The sequence below is a fragment of the Podarcis vaucheri genome (assembly GCF_965113315.1).
Source record: "Podarcis vaucheri genome assembly, chromosome: 17".
In the NCBI taxonomy this organism is placed as follows: domain Eukaryota; kingdom Metazoa; phylum Chordata; class Lepidosauria; order Squamata; family Lacertidae; genus Podarcis; species Podarcis vaucheri.
Window position 1 is genome coordinate 33,809,547 of NC_138755.1, and position 17,160 is coordinate 33,826,706.

Genomic DNA, 17,160 nt, shown 5'->3' on the forward strand with positions numbered 1-17,160 from the left:
GCTTGACTGCATTAAGCCAAAAAGACTTCAATCCAGACAAGGTTGACCTCATTGGACTTACCATACTCCAAAAACAGATAAGGAACTGGATCCAATCTTAGCCAAGCGGTGTTCATATGACCCACCTACCCCACATTCACTAAACAGAGAATCATAGAATTGTAGAACTGTAGCGTTGGGACAGACCCCAAGGGTCATCTAGTTGAACCCCCTGCAATCCATTGATTGCCTACTAGCTTTGCCCTGTGATGCAGGTGCCTGTTTTGGCCATGCCTCTGCAGCAGCTTTGCCAACCGTGCTAATTAGAAAGAGCCCTATGTGGACACAGCTGCACACACACACAGGACTCTTCGTTGGGAACCCTGGGCACATCGTGGTTCCCAGGTGCAAGGAAGTGCTCCTTGTGTTGAGAGCCCATTCTCACAAGCTATCAACATGCACCTGCCATGACCAGGAAATACGGTCTACCTTTCCTCGCCATTGCTTTTGGGGCGTGCGTGGGGGAGATGTCTGTACATTCTCACTGAATGTGAATTCGGCAACTTGCAATACTTGTCTCCAATATAAGCATCATACCATCACCACTGCCCCGAGTTCTTTCTGTTCAGGTTGCAATTTGAGGCACAGAATAGTAGTTACTTTTTCACATACCCATTCAAGACCTCCCCTTACCTGGCTATGATGGTAGCAAGAACATTTCTTCTAGTCTCTTTCCTTCCTTCCTTCCTTCCTTCCTTCCTTCCTTCCTTCCTTGGTGCTTGGTTCATGACTATGGAAGCAACCCAGGCAATAGGAAGGAAAGGAAAGGAAAGGAAAGGAAAGGAAAGGAAAGGAAAGGAAAGGAAAGGAAAGGAAAGGAAAGGAAAGGAAAGGAAGGAAGGAAGGAAGGTCCAGCTTGCTGCCCCAAGAAGGTATGGGGAAGGAGGGGACCATGGGTTGGTGGGGGGAGGGATTCAGACACATTTACATCAGAGGGTTGGGAAGAAGTTAGGTTATTCACAGTGATGAAAAACACTTTTAAACAGGGGCAGCCTATGTCATGCCCTCCAGAAGGTGTTGGACTATAACTCCCATTGTACCTGAACACTGGCTAGGCTTGCAGGATCTGACAGGAGTTGTGGTCCAACAACATCTGCAGGGTACCATGCTAACCACAAAGTGTACTGGAAGTGGTTTGTGCAACCTCTCGCTGCTTTCCAAGGCATTCAGTGCAGAGAATGCTTATTCAAATGACATCTGTCATTGCACCTAGAATGTACATCAGCCTTCACCCATTTGCTTCACCCATCCCCTGGCCACTCTTACTGGACGAGTTTAACAGCTAATGCAGCTAACTTAGAGCTGATGCCATGGAAGCTTTTAGGCACAACAGCTGCTTTATTTGGGGGAAGGGGGGATATAGAGCAATGGGAAGAATGGGGAACAATCTTCTATGGGGAAAGGAAAGCTGGAAGGAGATCTGAGGAGGAATGATTCAAGCGTGGGTTTAACAGGGAGGGGCAGAACGTTACATTTCTTTCCACCAGACTGTAACACCTAGCTTTCACCTGGTTCCAATTTTCCTGAAACACGCCCTGAGAGCATGAAAATCCAATTTGATGTAGGGGGAGCAGGCCAAGAGTTTTCGCTCCCTTCCCACCTGATATGCACATTCTTTGTCCCGGCTTCTCTGCTTGCCTCCTAGGTTTGGTTTCTACAGACGGTGTTTGGGGCTCACTCCACCACTTAGAATCAAAGAATTGTAGAGTTGAAAGGGACCCAAGAGTTATCCCCTGAAATGCAGGAATCCCAGCTAAAGCATTCCTGACAGATGGCCATCCAACCTCTACTTAAAAACCTCCAAGTTAGGAGAGTCTGCCACCTTCCAAGGGAGTCAGCTCTTACTGTCAGATAGTTTTTCCTGATGTTTAGGAACACTTGGAAGGCAAAGATGATGCTTTGCGGCACAATGACTTAAGCATGGGCAGCCTTCTTTCCTCTGTTTCCTCCTCCTGGGCTTGGACCAGAGCAGAGATGGGTTCCGGATCCTGCCACTGCTAGGCTTGGGAGTGCTGGTGGGCTGGTATTGGCAACAGACCACAATCGCCACATCTCTGAGATAAACGTGGCAGGGTTTGGGGAAAAGGGAACACTAGAGGAAAGAGTGGTTGTATTGCTCCCCTCCCCACGTTCAGATTGTCCTCACTTTCATAATGTTGATTGTCAAGCATGAAAGGAAAGGAGAAGACACGAAAGAGAAGAGAAGAGAAAGCTGCCCTTTCTCTATTTAGTGAATTGACAAATGGCAATCACAATGATTGAGGATGGAAGACTCTCCCTGGGTAGTGCCATCAATCACTGTGTGCTCTGGGAACAGACAAAAACTGTCCCGCTCTTGTGTGTCACGAGTCCACCCCACAAGTCCTAATGGGCATCATCTACTAATGCCCACAGTCATCCTAACTTTGGTTGCATGGGTTGGGCATAGGCGTGCCTAGCCTTTGAGAACAGAAAGACACGCATGGGTTGCTGCTGGCATTGAGTGCATCTTTCCAATTACAGCTTCTATTCTACAGGAAGGTTATATTGCCTTGAATAAAAAGGAAACACACAGAAGTATTGTAGCAGACTTTCCTGAATACAAATCGCATGTTAAGGCAATGGTTTCAGGCGAAATCGGTGTTCTCACAGGAAATTGGGGGAAAGCAGACTCTTATTTTTCTGAATTTAGTCCAACAAAAGTTGACTCATAAAACCCTCTAAAATGTGTACTATGTAAATCAGGGGTGGGGACAGTGGGTGGGTGGGGCCAGAGGCAAAAAAAAAACACCCTCTGTGTTCATCCATGCAAAAAAAGTATGATCAGATTTCAAGGACTCATTCCAGCTAGGCAAAGACACTCAAGGTGGTTTCAAAACAGGGCCGGTAGGGGGTGGTTGTCTGGGAAGAGGGTGTGTGGCCTGGGAAGAATTCTGAGGCTTAGATAAGGAGCCCTGAATTTCCCCTTCTCTGATGTAGACCCTTGTTGCAGCAGGTATAAAACCCCTGTCTTAGGTGGACTGCCTCTTATATTCCCTCATGTTCTTGCACTGACAGGCTGCTGTCAGGCCAGGTGTCGGGAGCAGGATCACAACATAACTCTTTATTCAAAGAAACAAAACAGCTCAGGCCTAGTGAACAACTCTTCCCAGTAGGTCTTGCTCCAACGAAGCAGTTGCAAGGACTGAAGTTCCCCTGCCATCCCACCACTCCACCCCCAGGTCCTTCCCTTGCAACCTGAGACTTCTTCGCCGTGTCTGTCTTTGCTCCACCCTCTTCATTCCCCTTTGGATTGTGGAGGAGGGAGGGGAGCAGGTCGCAGAAGGAGGGGTAGACACCCTAGATTATTCAGCAGCCTGCCTCATCTCTTCCTCTTGCCCCCCACTCCTCTTCTGCTTCCAATTCTGGACTGCTCTCAGCCACAGCCTCTTCTTGCTCACTAAACCCTGTTCCCTCTTCAGCTTCCAGCACCTCCTCCCAGTCTGCTCCCACTTCTCCTTTTGACCACTCATCATCACCCCACTACCAATCCCCTGGCTCTTATCCTTCTTCCCTTGGGGGCTGCCTTGGGGGTTCCCCAGCTACTGCCTCCCACCACCCCTCTGCATCCAGCCAGTCCATGACAGTCGTGAACATCTGTCACGTGAGCTACTGTGTTCATGCAGTGGTTGACATTTGTTTCCAGCTGTGGCAAGGCAAAGCTTTTCCCCAACAGGCTTTCCTCTATGGCAAGGTTTGCTCCCTATCGCAAGGCCCCTTTCTTGCTCATTGGGTTTATACAGTTATAAAGCTCCTGGAGAAAGTGTTGAACCATATCAATAAGACACTATGGAAATGTTTTAAGATTTTCAGAGATGAATATGCTCTTGAACTGTATACCCATTGCATGGAAATCAACAACAGGACAGCGAAAATGACTTCTACGGGCCCTAATGGTGGCCAAGAGACTGATACTGATGAACTGGAAGAAACAAGATACGATTCCCCTTAATCAGTGGTTTGACAACATGACAACACTGGCAGCATATGAAAGGGCAGCTTTCTTTGGATAAATACCTTGATATTTGGAATGCATTTACACAGAATATATTAGGTTACTGACAATTATGTGTGTATTAGGATAATAAGAATATACACATCTGTATATCAATGTATGGTAATGTAACTGTTTTTTCTTTCATTCCCCCCTCACTCTTTTTTTAATGAAATCTTCTAATAAAATATCAAATTTAAAAAAGCTCCTGCAGATAGAACAAAGCTAAGATGGTAAGGGGGCATCTTAGCGCCCCCTTACCAGTGACCCAAAGGTTTGAGCTGGGGAACTTCAGAGCTGAATGAGCTACCACGGACTGGATACAGCTCTTGCCTCAGAGCCTTCTCCAAGTGGCACAAGGAATAGGAAAGGTGCAACTGGGCAGGCACAACAAAGTTTCTAGATTGCAAAGCCCAACTGCTAAGACTGGGAAGCTCCCTTAAGCCAACGGGACTTGTTTCCACATAAACAGGAACAGCATTAAGTTTATCTGTATCATCTTAAGCCTCTCTGCATGTTTATCTAGCGTCTCTGACTTTCCTAGGTAGGGAACCCTGGGGCTGCGTGGAACAGAACTCTGAACGATGACAACGTACCCCTAAAGGTTCCCGGCACTGACATCACGATGTCTGTTTTCTGGCTCGCTGCCAAATCACAGCTGATGACATTGACTGGGAACGGAGACATGCGCCGTGTAATGTTAGGGGGCAGTGCTACGTTGCACTACATGGGTGGAAACGGGGGGGGCGGAGGCGGCACACATGCGCAGCACTCAACGTGGGGCTGTTGGTTTTGGCAGCAACTCCAGATCGCGCCAATCCAGATTTATGGCCACATACAACAAATAACCTCTTTGGACGTGCATTTTCTTTCTAATCTAGAGCTAAATCATGTTCGGAACACAACTGTGGAGCAGCGCCAAGAGTCTGATAGCGCAGGTGCTAACTAGTTAATCTGTAACCACAAGGAGTCAGCCAGACAAGCAACAGGTTTGTGGAAGGGGGGGGGGAGAACGATGGTGGGGAGAGATTATAAAATAAGCAATGGGAAATCAAGAGCTCTAAGCCCATTTCAGCAAGTCTTGAGCTGTGAAGTGCTTCTTGCTTCCTTGATTAAAAAGAAAAAGATTCGGCAGACAAGACACCCCAAGATTTCACATCTTTGCCCTTGGAAAAAAAATCTGCCAAGAGACCGAACATTTTTTAATAACGGGGGAAAGGGAAAGCAAATTGCTAGCCTTTTTCAGGGGCAGCTGCCAAGAAGATGGAGCCTATTCTTTTATTTATATGAAAGGAGAGAAACATGCATTCACTTTGAAGCTAAAACTGCCATATATCAAAAGAGAAGAAAGTGTTGCCTGAAAATGAAAATTAGCAGAGGGAGAGAAATCAGGGATCCAAGACAAGTCCTAAGGAAGGGGGAGTGGGGAGAAAGGAAAGGAAAAACAGAGCTAGAAGCATCTGACATTGGACTAAGCAAGGTCAAATGATGTCCCGCGTGGAATTGCAGGGAGATGGACATGATGTGTTCTGAAATGGAAAAGCAAAGAAGTGGAAAGGAATAAAAGGAATTTTAAAAGAAGCTGCAAATTGGCTTCCTGGCATCTCAATCCAAAACATCTGTGCTATAAACCACACACAGGATTGGGATGATACCCAATTAAACCACCCTAGATTAGGGATGAACGAATCTATCAAATCAGTTTATCATTTTTTCCACATAAGTTCATAATTTTACTTTTTTTAAGTATCATGAAAACTTGTCGGTGTTTTAGTGTGCATCTCTCCCAACATTTTTGTACACTATTTTAGCTAACATACATATTTTTGCAAGCAATTCCCCCTAATATGATGCCCTTTTGTGTGGCCTTTTCATAGAATCGTAGATTTGTAGAGTTGGAAGGGACCCCAAGGGTCATCTAGCCCAACCCTCTGCAAGGCAGGAATCTCATATAAAGCATCCACAACAGGCGGCCACCCAATCTCTGCTTTGTCACCTTTTCCGGTACTCTAGGCTTTTCTGACCATTTTTCACCTTTCCTGGGATATTAGGTTTTTCTGACAGGTTTTCAATTATTCTGGGATTTTGGGTTTTTCTAACCATCTTCCACCTTTTCTGGGATTTTGCTTTCTTCTCCATCTTTCACCTCTTCTGCAATATTGGGTGTTTCTGATTCTTTTTCACCATTTTGGTATTTTGGGTTTTTTCCTGACTAATATATTCGTTTTTACACACACTTTTCTCTAACATGAGCACTTGGATATACATTCTTGGATTGAATAATTACATTGCAAAATTCAGGAAAGTGCAAATTTCAAAGAACAACTGCATTTTGGTTTGAGAAGTGCGGATTAGCTAAATTTCCCACCCATCCCTACGTGTGAATAGCACAGTGTAAAAAGCAGCATTCTTTCAGCTCTTGCCTACTCTCCCAAGGAAATATTCCCCCTATCCAACCCCAAGACTTACCATTTTGACAAGCCCAATATAAGAAGTATGGTGCCAAGGGAATATTGCAGGTTGTTTGGAGGGTGGTCAGGACTCCACTCATGCTCCCTGCTCTGCTAGTGGCACCCAAGTCGCCTAGTTCAGCATTTTATAGACCTATTTCATTTATTCAATCTATCTGTATGCTGCTATTTTCCACCAAATCTCAACAGTAAAAAGCTGCTAAAATTTCTTCAAGTTGTAACAGGTATTCTTTTATCACATCTGTTTGTGCACTATCTTTTTTTTATTAAAAAAAAGATCTATCTTTATGGGGCAATTATAAATTTTAATATAATACAAATAAAAAAGCGAGAACAAAACAGTCATTATTTCCAAAATCAAAGCCAGATCTTGTTCAACTCCTATGGGGAAGATTAAGAGCTTGCTAAAACAAACACATTTTGAGCTCTCTCCAAAAGACAAGTAAGGGCAAGCATTGGTGAACTTCACTGGTAAGGCTGCCCCACAGAACAGGAAACACTGCCAGGAATATGCAAACCCTTTCACATTATCTCTACAAATACCTGCTTGTAGCACCATGTGCTTGGGATACTAATCTACAAAGGAAATATTTTCAGAGCAGCTCCAAACTACAGTTACACGCATCTCATACACTTTGTTTGCCTGCTAGCGGCCTATCAACGTCCCCATTCAGAAGCACAGATATTCTTAATTAATATGATGGAGATACCAGTATTTTTTTCTGCATTGCACCCAGATTATTATCCACAATTAATATCCAAAACAAAACTGTGCATTAAATTGCCATTTGTTTCTGTAAGGTTGATATATATACCTTCTGCAGCAGACACCTGCTTGCACAATGGCATGTCTGACATATGTACCATCAGGAGGAGATTTTAGGAGGACAAAGGGAAAGGAGAGGAAGGCCAAGACCAATCGCACAAATGGAACTCTACTTGCATAGCACTGGATACAATCCACAGTATGAAGTTTTCCCAGTTGAAAAATCACTGCTATTCACAGCTCCCATGGCAAATGGCCTGCTCTTCACCCCAATTATATTATATTCTTGGGGCTTGCCACTTGGGCCTGAGCATCTCCCAACTATCTTATTTGGACAAGACCAAGGGCAACCAGTGTGGAGGTGTGTCACCACAAAACTGGCCTCCCAGTGGCAGTGGCACAGCTGCTTACTGGGATGGTGAGGGGCAGGGCTCCAATGAGGTCAGGCTAGCACAGGTACACTGGCAGTGCCAATCTGGCACTCCCTCTGGTGCACCTGTAATGTCCTGCCCTTGCCGCTGTCCTGCTCTGTAAGTGGCAGCGATGCCGAGATGTTTAAAACAATGGCTGTGGTCACGTTAAAACCATAGTTTAAGTTTAGCTATGAATTAACCCAAATGAGTCCTAAGCCACCGCTTCACTCCTGACCTGCTTCCAGGTGCAATCCTTGGTTTGTCACGTCATCCACACCCAGGCTTGTGCTAGTATTTCTCCCAAACAAATCCCATATGGTGAAACTAGAACAAACCTTGGCTGCTGATGCTTTTGGTTTGTTTGTAGGGAAACAAACCATGAACTAGGTTCGGACAACATGACAAGGCAAAGCTTGTAGCTTGTTGCTCCCAGCACAGCACAGTCAGAAGTAGGGGAGAAGTGAAGGGAGGACTTTTGAGCAGCGTACAGCAGTCCACCACTGATTCTTGTTAAACCACAGTAAAACATTAACCGTGGTTTAACATGACACGCAAACCAAGCCTCTGATGCTAAATTCTGTTATAATTATGGCTGAGATGAAATGATGCACTATTTACTTGGAATATTTCCTGCAGTGTCAAAACCTGCTTCCCCTTTAGCGAGAATTTTTTGGCTCCTGAATGGGAAAATGTTATAGGGCATCCTATAAATATTGGTTTAAAAAAACCCAAAAAACTTTAGCTTCCCTTTCCCCCTTTTTCTGTTAGCTGGTTTTATTCATCCTCAATAACTTCATCACATCGCCAAATCTTATTGCAGTATATTGACGTCATCCTGTCCCCTGTATGATAACAACTGATTGGGAGAAATAGCATATGTGACTAATATGACTAATCCAGGAAGCATCACTCTCATTCTTAATAATAGGGTCATTAAACAGGAGGAAGGGGATAAAAATAATTTCAAACTGGAAAAAATAATAATCTTAAGACTGTGCAAAGATTCAAATATTTACCTGGCTGCTGTTAGCTTTTTCCTTCCTGGATTAGTTGCATAGGTGATTCTGGTTAGTGGGAATCACATAATAAATGGGTCAGTATTGTCATACTGCATAGCCAATCAGATGTTACTATGTGATGATATCACTGGGGGTCAAATGAAGTCAAAAGAGAACGAAAACAAGAGAAGCTAAAGTAAATGAGTACAGGGACATTTTCGCAAGGTGTGCGGGAAAGATCATGGAAGAAGGAATTATTATTTTTATACCTAAAAATGTTTACAAAAAAACTGAGCCATTCCAGCTCAGCCCCAGCAGATACTATTTTTCACTGCCTGCAAATCAATTCTACTTATCACAGAAGCAGGGTAAGAGACCCTTACGCTCACCTTTGCTATCAGGTGACCCTATGATGCAACTTAAAAGGTGGGGTAGCCATCTCATACACAAGGGCAGCCTTGGTATCAGGAGTCCAGATTTAACCAAATAGGTGCCCTAGTGGGAGGCAGCACAATGAGTCACACTGCTGCAATGGGGCTTCCCCCATCTTCTGCTTCCCCTGTACACCCCCCACCACACATAGTTCAGAAGCAGGTCAGAAGAACCCCCAATAACAGCACATGGGGAGAAGAGAGGGGAGATTGCTCTGTCTGGCAAGCAGAAATGTTTGCACCAATGGAACAATCATATTAGAGCAACAATGAATTTCACCCAGAGAATATCTAAGCCTAGACTAATAGGATGCAATCATTTAGCAATATCTGATCAACCAGCTAACAAATATCACAATCCAGAAGCCATTTATAGGCAAAAAGTGTACTATTAATATAGCCAGGGTATATGGGGTGTTAGGGGAGGGGTAGTACCTCTGGTGGGGGACACGTCGTGCTCCTTCTGGGGTAGTTTGTCTACCACTGGTCCCCACCCTACATTCAGGTCTCCTAGAAGCTGCTGGAAGCTCTGAGCATGCGACAGTGGCCAAACCTCTGGAAACGGCTGTGACTTGCTAACTAAACCAGGTGAGGGTAGCCTATGGGTCTCAGACCCTTGGTGAGTCAAGGACCTCCCCCGCATGCGAAGACAGTCTCTGGTGGATTGAATGGACAAGACCAACAGAGGGTCCAACGGTCAAGTATGTGCTGCAAAGGGGACAGATGGGACTAGTCAAACGTGGGAAAGTAGCCCATCTGATACGAAACCTTCGCTGTCTTGTGGGATATCTTCGGGAGAAGAAAAGGGTTAAGGAGTAATCCCCACGCAAATGCAGTGTGAAGTCCCTAAGACAGTCGGATATCTCCTTTCAGCATCTCCTGCAGCTAAGCTGGTGCCAAACATATTGCTCTGGTTTCCTTTGGACCACATCAGCAAGGCAAAGAGGGGGATTTTGTTGTCTGGGCATCCCAGGACCTCTATACACATTGCTCAGGCTTGCGCTCCGGGGAAGTCACTTCACTTCCCGAGGAGCACTCCAAGGTCTCTCGAGACAGATGGGTGCCAAAAACAATTAATACAGCCACACACACAACTGCACAGGCATTGTGGTTACTGTTAAGAGGAACTATGTTTGCAACTGTATACAATGCTGGTGTTTATTTACATTGCTGTGTGTGAGCTATGGGGAAATATACAGTATGCTTCCCACCCCCAGAATGTTCAGGGTTGATATTAACTCACTGTTAGCACCCAATACGTCACTGAAATGTCACAAAAACTTATCACATTTTTCTCAGAATGGGTAAACCTGGTTAATTTGTGGGGGATGGATATGGGCTGTCCTTTTCATGACAGCAACGTTGTGTGTACATTGCAAGAAATGTCCATGCATGAGGCAGGTGCACACCCCACAATAAGCAGTCATCTGGAAGCATCTCCAGACACTAGACATGGCAAGCCCAGTTCTTTAGAGATCCAAAATTCGCAAACACTACCCCCACCACCCCTGTAAAGGCTGAGCAATCTCTCAAACAAGTTCACACCTCAGTGAAACAGGAAGCCTTCCAGCTGAAAGACAGAGATCAGATATGGCATTCTTGACATGCTTAAAACGCAAAAAAGTTGGCAACAAACACCCATTTTCCCCTGAGTTTCTCTCTGCTGAATACGAAGCCAACAAGAAGGCATGAACTACTTTGACTCGTGGACTGTCCTTTAAATGAGCCCTGAAAGAATATTGTTTCCAAAATAGTAAATCTGCCTCTCTCTCAATCCACATTAGCATATTAAAAGTAACACTTGCGCAGTCGATAAACAGCCCCCAGTGGCTTCACAGCGTCTTAACCCTCAGCACCCTGGCTGAATGATCATTTGTACAAATCACAGGCAGGCTATGAAAAATTTGTCCTTGCTACCTCATCGGGACACGGAATTACTTTTCCATTCCGGAAAAGTTATTCTGAGCCTGAGCACATGTAATGCTCCTCATCAGGAGGGGGCTAGAAGAGGTTTGCACGCCCCCCCAGGCCCTTTCTTCTGGCTCCTCCCTTCTAGTATTAATCTAGTGTTTTCTTGAAGCCATTAACTGCACAGTAACTCAGTGAGGCATTAGCTACAGGGTTAACCAGGGTTGCCTCTAAAAGCATTTCTGAAGCCAGTCAAACCCTGATTGAGAGTCACACCTTTACAACAGAGATTCCAGAACTTAAACCAAGGACCTCTAGCATACCTATGGCATGACCCCTCCATTTTTTATTTTTGCTTTCTATCTCTCTGGGCAAAATAGAAAAATTCCTTCCAGTAGCACCTTAAAGACCAACTAAGTTAGTTCTTGTTATGAGCTTTCGTGTGCATGCACACTTCTTCAGAGATATATCTCTCTGGGAACAGACAAGCAATTTGCAGATGTCTGAGAATCAAATCCAGAAATATTAAAGACTCAAGTATCATTGGGTTCTGAACAGATTTGATAACTGAAAATACAAGCTTTCCAAGTGTTGCAGGATACCAGATGGAGGAGTGGTTTTAGACTATGTTTCGGCAATTGTGCTATTGCCACACCATCCCGGGGCCACAGCCAAATGCCAGCTTGGGAACCGTGGCTCTAGGAAATCAATGTGTTGGGTAGGGCAAATTAATGGAATTTTAAAGTAACTCTTTAATGGTAACATACATGAGATGCATTTAACCCAAATCTGCAACACAGGATTCATTTTCAAATATCTGCACCTTCCATATTCTTATTTTTACCTTTTTCAGTCTGATATATTCCCCCACCCCATCCTGGGCTTATAAATTATCTCCTCTCCATCGCATCCTTTTCTTCCTTCTCCCTTTGTTCAGTCACCAAAAGATGGGAATAGAACCGCCGGTGCAATCTTCCCTAAGTTATGGCTTGATCTGCACCGCCTAAAGACCAACGAGTTAGATCATAGAGCAGGCTTGGAAACTACCACTTCCCATGTCAACGATTCCTTTCCCTTGCAGGCATCCGATGTGCCACAAACCACTAACATGGATAGTGGAGCATGTTAGGAAAAACTGTTTGTGGACCAGCAACTTTTGTGACATTTTGGAGGAGTTGTCACAATATTCACAGCCTCTTTTGAGGGCAGCCTGCAAAGGAATTATCTTACTACACCAGATGCACCAAAATGACCTGCCACGCAGGCAGAGGCAAGATCAAATGAGCCTCTGAAGGCTGCCTCTATACGTTAGCAATGGCTCCAATTTGGATGAAAAGCGCCCGCAGGTGATCCGCCCCGCCTGTTGCTCACCTTTGCAGATTTTCTCGTCGTCCGCAGGCTCGTACCCAGCCCGGCAGGCGCATCTGCCAATAGCCACCATCCACTCGCCTTCGCCGTTGCAGTGCAGCCTCACCCCGGAGGAGCCCGTCACGCTGGCTTCCTCTGCGTCAGCCACACAAGTCCCTGGCGCCTCCACCAGCGAAGTCCTTTCGCCTCCAGCAAACGTCTCCGGGAAAGAGGCAAAGCCCTTCACCACCGCCGGGCACTTGTAAAAGAAAACCTGAACAGCCACCAGGGACATGCACGCCCCGGAGTCCTGGAAAGCCAAGTAGAAACCCTTCTTGGCGAGTGGGCCAAAGCTGCGCACTTTCACATTCATCTTTACCACCTCCCCGGTGCTGTCCACCTGCGAGAAGCTCTCGTCGGCTGCAATTGTATCCACTTTGGTCCACGGCCCCTCGCGCCACTCAGGGTGCTCCGGGGTGGCTACGTCTGCCTCCGATTCATGGTAGTAAAGGGTGAAGGTTTCCTTGCAGGATGAGGCCACGGTCCTCATGCTGGCGCAGTCCCGTACTGAAAAGCGGAGGCGGATGTGGACCCTGTGTGCTCCGCGCCGCTCTATGTAGTGAGTTCGCAGCCAGTTGTTCTGTCCTGGCTCAGCCACGTTGCACACCTCAAAGGTCCGGATCTGGTCCTTCCTGTCATACAAGACACTCACCTCGTCCCACTGTACGGAGTTGGGGAGCGGGAGTAAGGAAGAAGAGATAAACAGAAGTTGTTTTCAGCTTTCCTGTAACTGGCAATAGCCTTCTCCTAGTCTTGACGACACTCGCATGGACTGGAGAGAGGCGCAAGGCTTAGCCAGTGTGCACAAAAGGGGTTTGGTCTAGGCTATGGATGAGTCGTGTCTGGGGGCTTCCCAAGCTCAAGGGTTCCAAAGTCCCCTCTCTCCCAATGCTTGGGAGGTCCCCTGAATGGTGGCCTAGCTTAGAGACTGCAAATATATAGGACTTGGAGGGGTGGGGGTTGCACTACTCCTCTGCCTGTGATTATTTTCTCTATGAAAACTTCTCTATTCCACCATTCATCAAAAGGTGACTCCAGGGCTGTTTAGTATCCAGAACTCAGATGAATAGTAGAATCACAGATCTGTGGAGTTGGAAGTCACCCTGAGGATCATCTCATCCAACCCCCTGCCTATGCCATGACTATGCCACTGTCCCATATGGGGATCAAACCTGCAACCCTGCTGTTAGCAGCACCACACTCTAAGCAACTGAGCTATCCTGGCCTTAGGTTTTCAAGGGGAAATATCTCCCAAGTTGAAGGTGCAAATTTTGACCTCAAAATTCTTGAAAATTCAAGTCATTTGAGATTCTAATCATTTTCACTTAAGGTGATTTATAAAATATAGAGTGAATACGTTGTGTTGAACTCAGAACACAAAGATCTGGATTCAAATACAGCTCCTTTTGATGGCCAAGGACAAGCCATTCTGCTGTGTTGTGAAACTAGAATGGGGCAACCCCTGGAACGCCATTCTAACTTCCTTGGAGAAGAAGCACAAAGCAAGTGTGATAACCTCCAAGCTCACCAGGACTCATCTCCCAGCAGCCAAGGGATGTGGTGGCGGAAGCTTTGACGTTGGCGCTCGCCCTCCCCAGACCTTGGCAATCCATGGCTGCAAGTTCCAGAGGAAAAGACACATGGGGGAGGAGCATTGGAAGGGGTCCCGTAGCAGCTTAAGAGCCTTCTAATATATTGTGACAAGAGGTTTTCTAGGCTGATGTCCATTTTGTCAGATTGTATCTAGCTGGAACGAATGCATCCATTGGGCACTTGCCAACAATGCTTCCGAGATGCATTAGGATAAAGGAAACCAGAATTTCAACAGAACATTCGGTCAAATTGAACTAGAACTTTTCTTTGGGGGGGGGAGATAACCATCTAGTCTGCATTTCAAAATCTGGTTCAGGCCTGCGTTCTAAAGCAGTGGTTCTGAAATGCCCCCCCCCCCATCACTTAAAGATTGCTGAAGGTCTTGGTGGACCACTTAATGATTTTTCTACCTGGGGCATTATCTGTAATGTGAGGTTCTAGATGCTGCGTGTTTTTAATGCGTGTTTTTGGTTGCTTCTTTCGTTTCTTAGATACAGTGGTGCCTCGCAAGACGAAAAGAATCCGTTCTGTGAGTCTCTTCGTCTAGCGGTTTTTTCGTCTTGTGAAGCAAGCCCATTGACGGATTAGCGCTATTAGCGGCTTATCGGATCAGCTGATAAGCGGCTTAGCGGCTTAGAAAAAGGGGGGAAGGGGAAAAAACCCGCAGGAACTCGCAAGACATTTTCGTCTTGCAAAGCAAGCCCATAGGAGATTCGTTTTGTGAAGCACCTCCAAAATGGAAAACTCTTTCGTCTAGCGAGTTTTCCGTCTTGCGAGGCATTCGTCTTGCAGGGCACCACTGTACTGTATTTCACTGTATTACAGCCTGCATTGTTGAGGCCGGGTAGGGCGGCAGCGCGCTTGGGGCTGTGCAAGTACAGCAACAGCAGCAGTGGTCTGGTGCTGCTGTTGCAACTGCACAGCCCAGAAATTGCCACCCCCTTGCACTGATAAGCAGCAACGACTCCACCGTAAGGAGGACAGTGACGCAGCAACATCCCTCTGTGCTGGCTGCTCCTCTCTCTCTCTCTCTCTCTCTCTCTGTGTGTGTGTGTGTGTGTGTGTGTGTGTTGTTTTCACAAGCAGTAGAGAATGGAGGGAACACCTACCCCATCAGGAGGATGGGCAGTCCAGCCAATCTCGGAGGTCTCTCCTGTTGTATCCAAAAGAATCTCTGCCAAATGAAAGAGACAAAAGTGATGAGTTTGATAAAGATATCCGTACAGCAGCCACTCCTATCCACCGCTATTCCTCACCACCCCCATCTCATCTCATGCGGGCCAGTATAATTGCTAGTCTTAAGCCCTACTCGCTATCGGATACGAGATCTAGGAGGAAGGAATTGCAAATGCATTTGTCAGCTTTGCAAGTGATTTCTTGCAAGTCTTGAGGCATGATTCTCATGGTTCTCCATATCTTGGGCATGAGTCATGTGTGCCCTTGTTTATCACCTATTCACTGCCAGCTTTCATGGGAGAACTTGCTCGCGAGAAGCAGCTGATGCCCTTGTGCTCACACAGGCAGAACATTTGCCTCATGTGGACGCAGGGCTTGCCAACAGATTTGCAGAAGACAGACCAAGCAGTTGAAGACAACCACCTCTTCAAACAATTGCATGACTGGACTCAAGACAAGAGAGGGATTAGAGTCTGAAAATACAAGTTATAATTGAAGGGGGCTGCTATAAACCATGCAGCAGAACAATGTAATGAGAGCTGGCAAAAAGTTATGAGCTGGATATCCCTCATTCAAGTCTTGACTCCTGTATACCTGAAGGAGCGTCTCCACCCCCATCATTCAGCCCAGACACTGAGATCCAGCACAGAGGGCCTTCTGGCGGTTCCCTCATTGCAAGAAGTAAGGTTACAGGGAACCAGGCAGAGGGCCTTCTCGGTAGTGGCGCCTGCCCTATGGAATACCCTCCCAGCAGATGTCAAGGCAATAAACAACTATTTTACTTTTAAAAGACAACTGAAGGCAGCCCTCTTTAGGGAAGTTTTTAATGTCTGATGCTGTATTGTTTTTAATATTCAGTTGGAAGCCGCCCAGAGTGGATGGGGAAACCCAGCCAGATGGGTGGGGTATAAATAATAAATTATTATTATTATTATTATTATTATTATTATTATTATTATTATTATTATTGACTAAGCACCCTCAACTCTGGTCTTCATTGGAAATATGAGGATAACAGCATTGACCTTACAGGGTTGCTGTGATGATTATATGAAAAGTCTGAAGACTTTTGAAAAGTGTGATTTGAATACAAATTATTAGCAGACATGTTTTTTAGAGCAACGCACAAATTCTGAGCCTGTGTGAAGGAGCCAGCTCTGCCAAAGGTCTCCAACCAGGCACCCACAGACCTGCAGAAGTCTTCCCAGGCACCCATAATAGAACAGTATGCAGTACGTGCTTGGTTGCATTGAAAGTGTAGGGCCTACATCTGTTTCGTCAGTTTGCAAATGTGCCCACCAGCCAAAAAAGGTTGGCAGACTCTGGGCTATGCTATCTGCATGATCAAGGGATACCAGTGGGGCAGGTTCTCTCTTATGATGCTTGGTCTTCTCCTGCTTAGCCAATTTAGTGCTAAAGTGCTGAGCCAAGGACAGGATTAGCTCTTCTGCAGACCTGGCTTTTGGAGCACTGCGTGTTTTTGAAGCACAACAGAACCCTGGGCAACCCTCTAGGCTGCAGCTCATCCCTGAAGCCACGTAAGAACATAAGAGGAGACCTGATGGATCAGGCCAATGGCATTTTGTTTTCTCAGTGGCCAACCACATGCCCCCGATAGGAAGCCCTCAAGCAGGATTCCAGCACAATAGGAACTCTCCCCTCTAGGTTGCAGCTCATCTCTTAAGCCAACACATCTCCCTTGCACTTAAGTAGGGAGATGCAGCATAAAGGACACATTTTGGTGCACAATTCATTTTTTATTTAAGTTAGTCCATGTGTTTACTCTCTGCCCAACCAAGTTTGCTTCATCCAAATTGAATACCGTATTTTTCGCTCTATAAGATGCACCAGACCACAAGGCGCACCTAGTTTTTGGAGGAGGAAAACAAGAAAAAAAATATTCTGAATCTCAGAAGCCAGAACAGCAAGAGGGATCGCTGCGCAGT

At 45.9% G+C, this 17,160-nt stretch overlaps 1 protein-coding gene across 3 annotated transcripts in view; it reads right to left on the bottom strand.

Moving 5' to 3' along the window:
* Nucleotides 1-17,160, bottom strand: part of LOC309521782 (ephrin type-B receptor 5) — a 159,732-nt gene that overhangs the window by 77,272 nt on the left and 65,300 nt on the right. For all 3 annotated transcript variants that reach the window (XM_082204662.1, XM_082204660.1, XM_082204661.1), the window contains 2 exons: nucleotides 15,148-15,212; nucleotides 12,410-13,106 (listed from right to left, as the gene is read on the bottom strand). In XM_082204662.1, coding sequence (XP_082060788.1) covers nucleotides 12,410-13,106; nucleotides 15,148-15,212 — 762 coding nt within the window. The remainder of the gene's footprint in view (nucleotides 1-12,409; nucleotides 13,107-15,147; nucleotides 15,213-17,160) is intronic.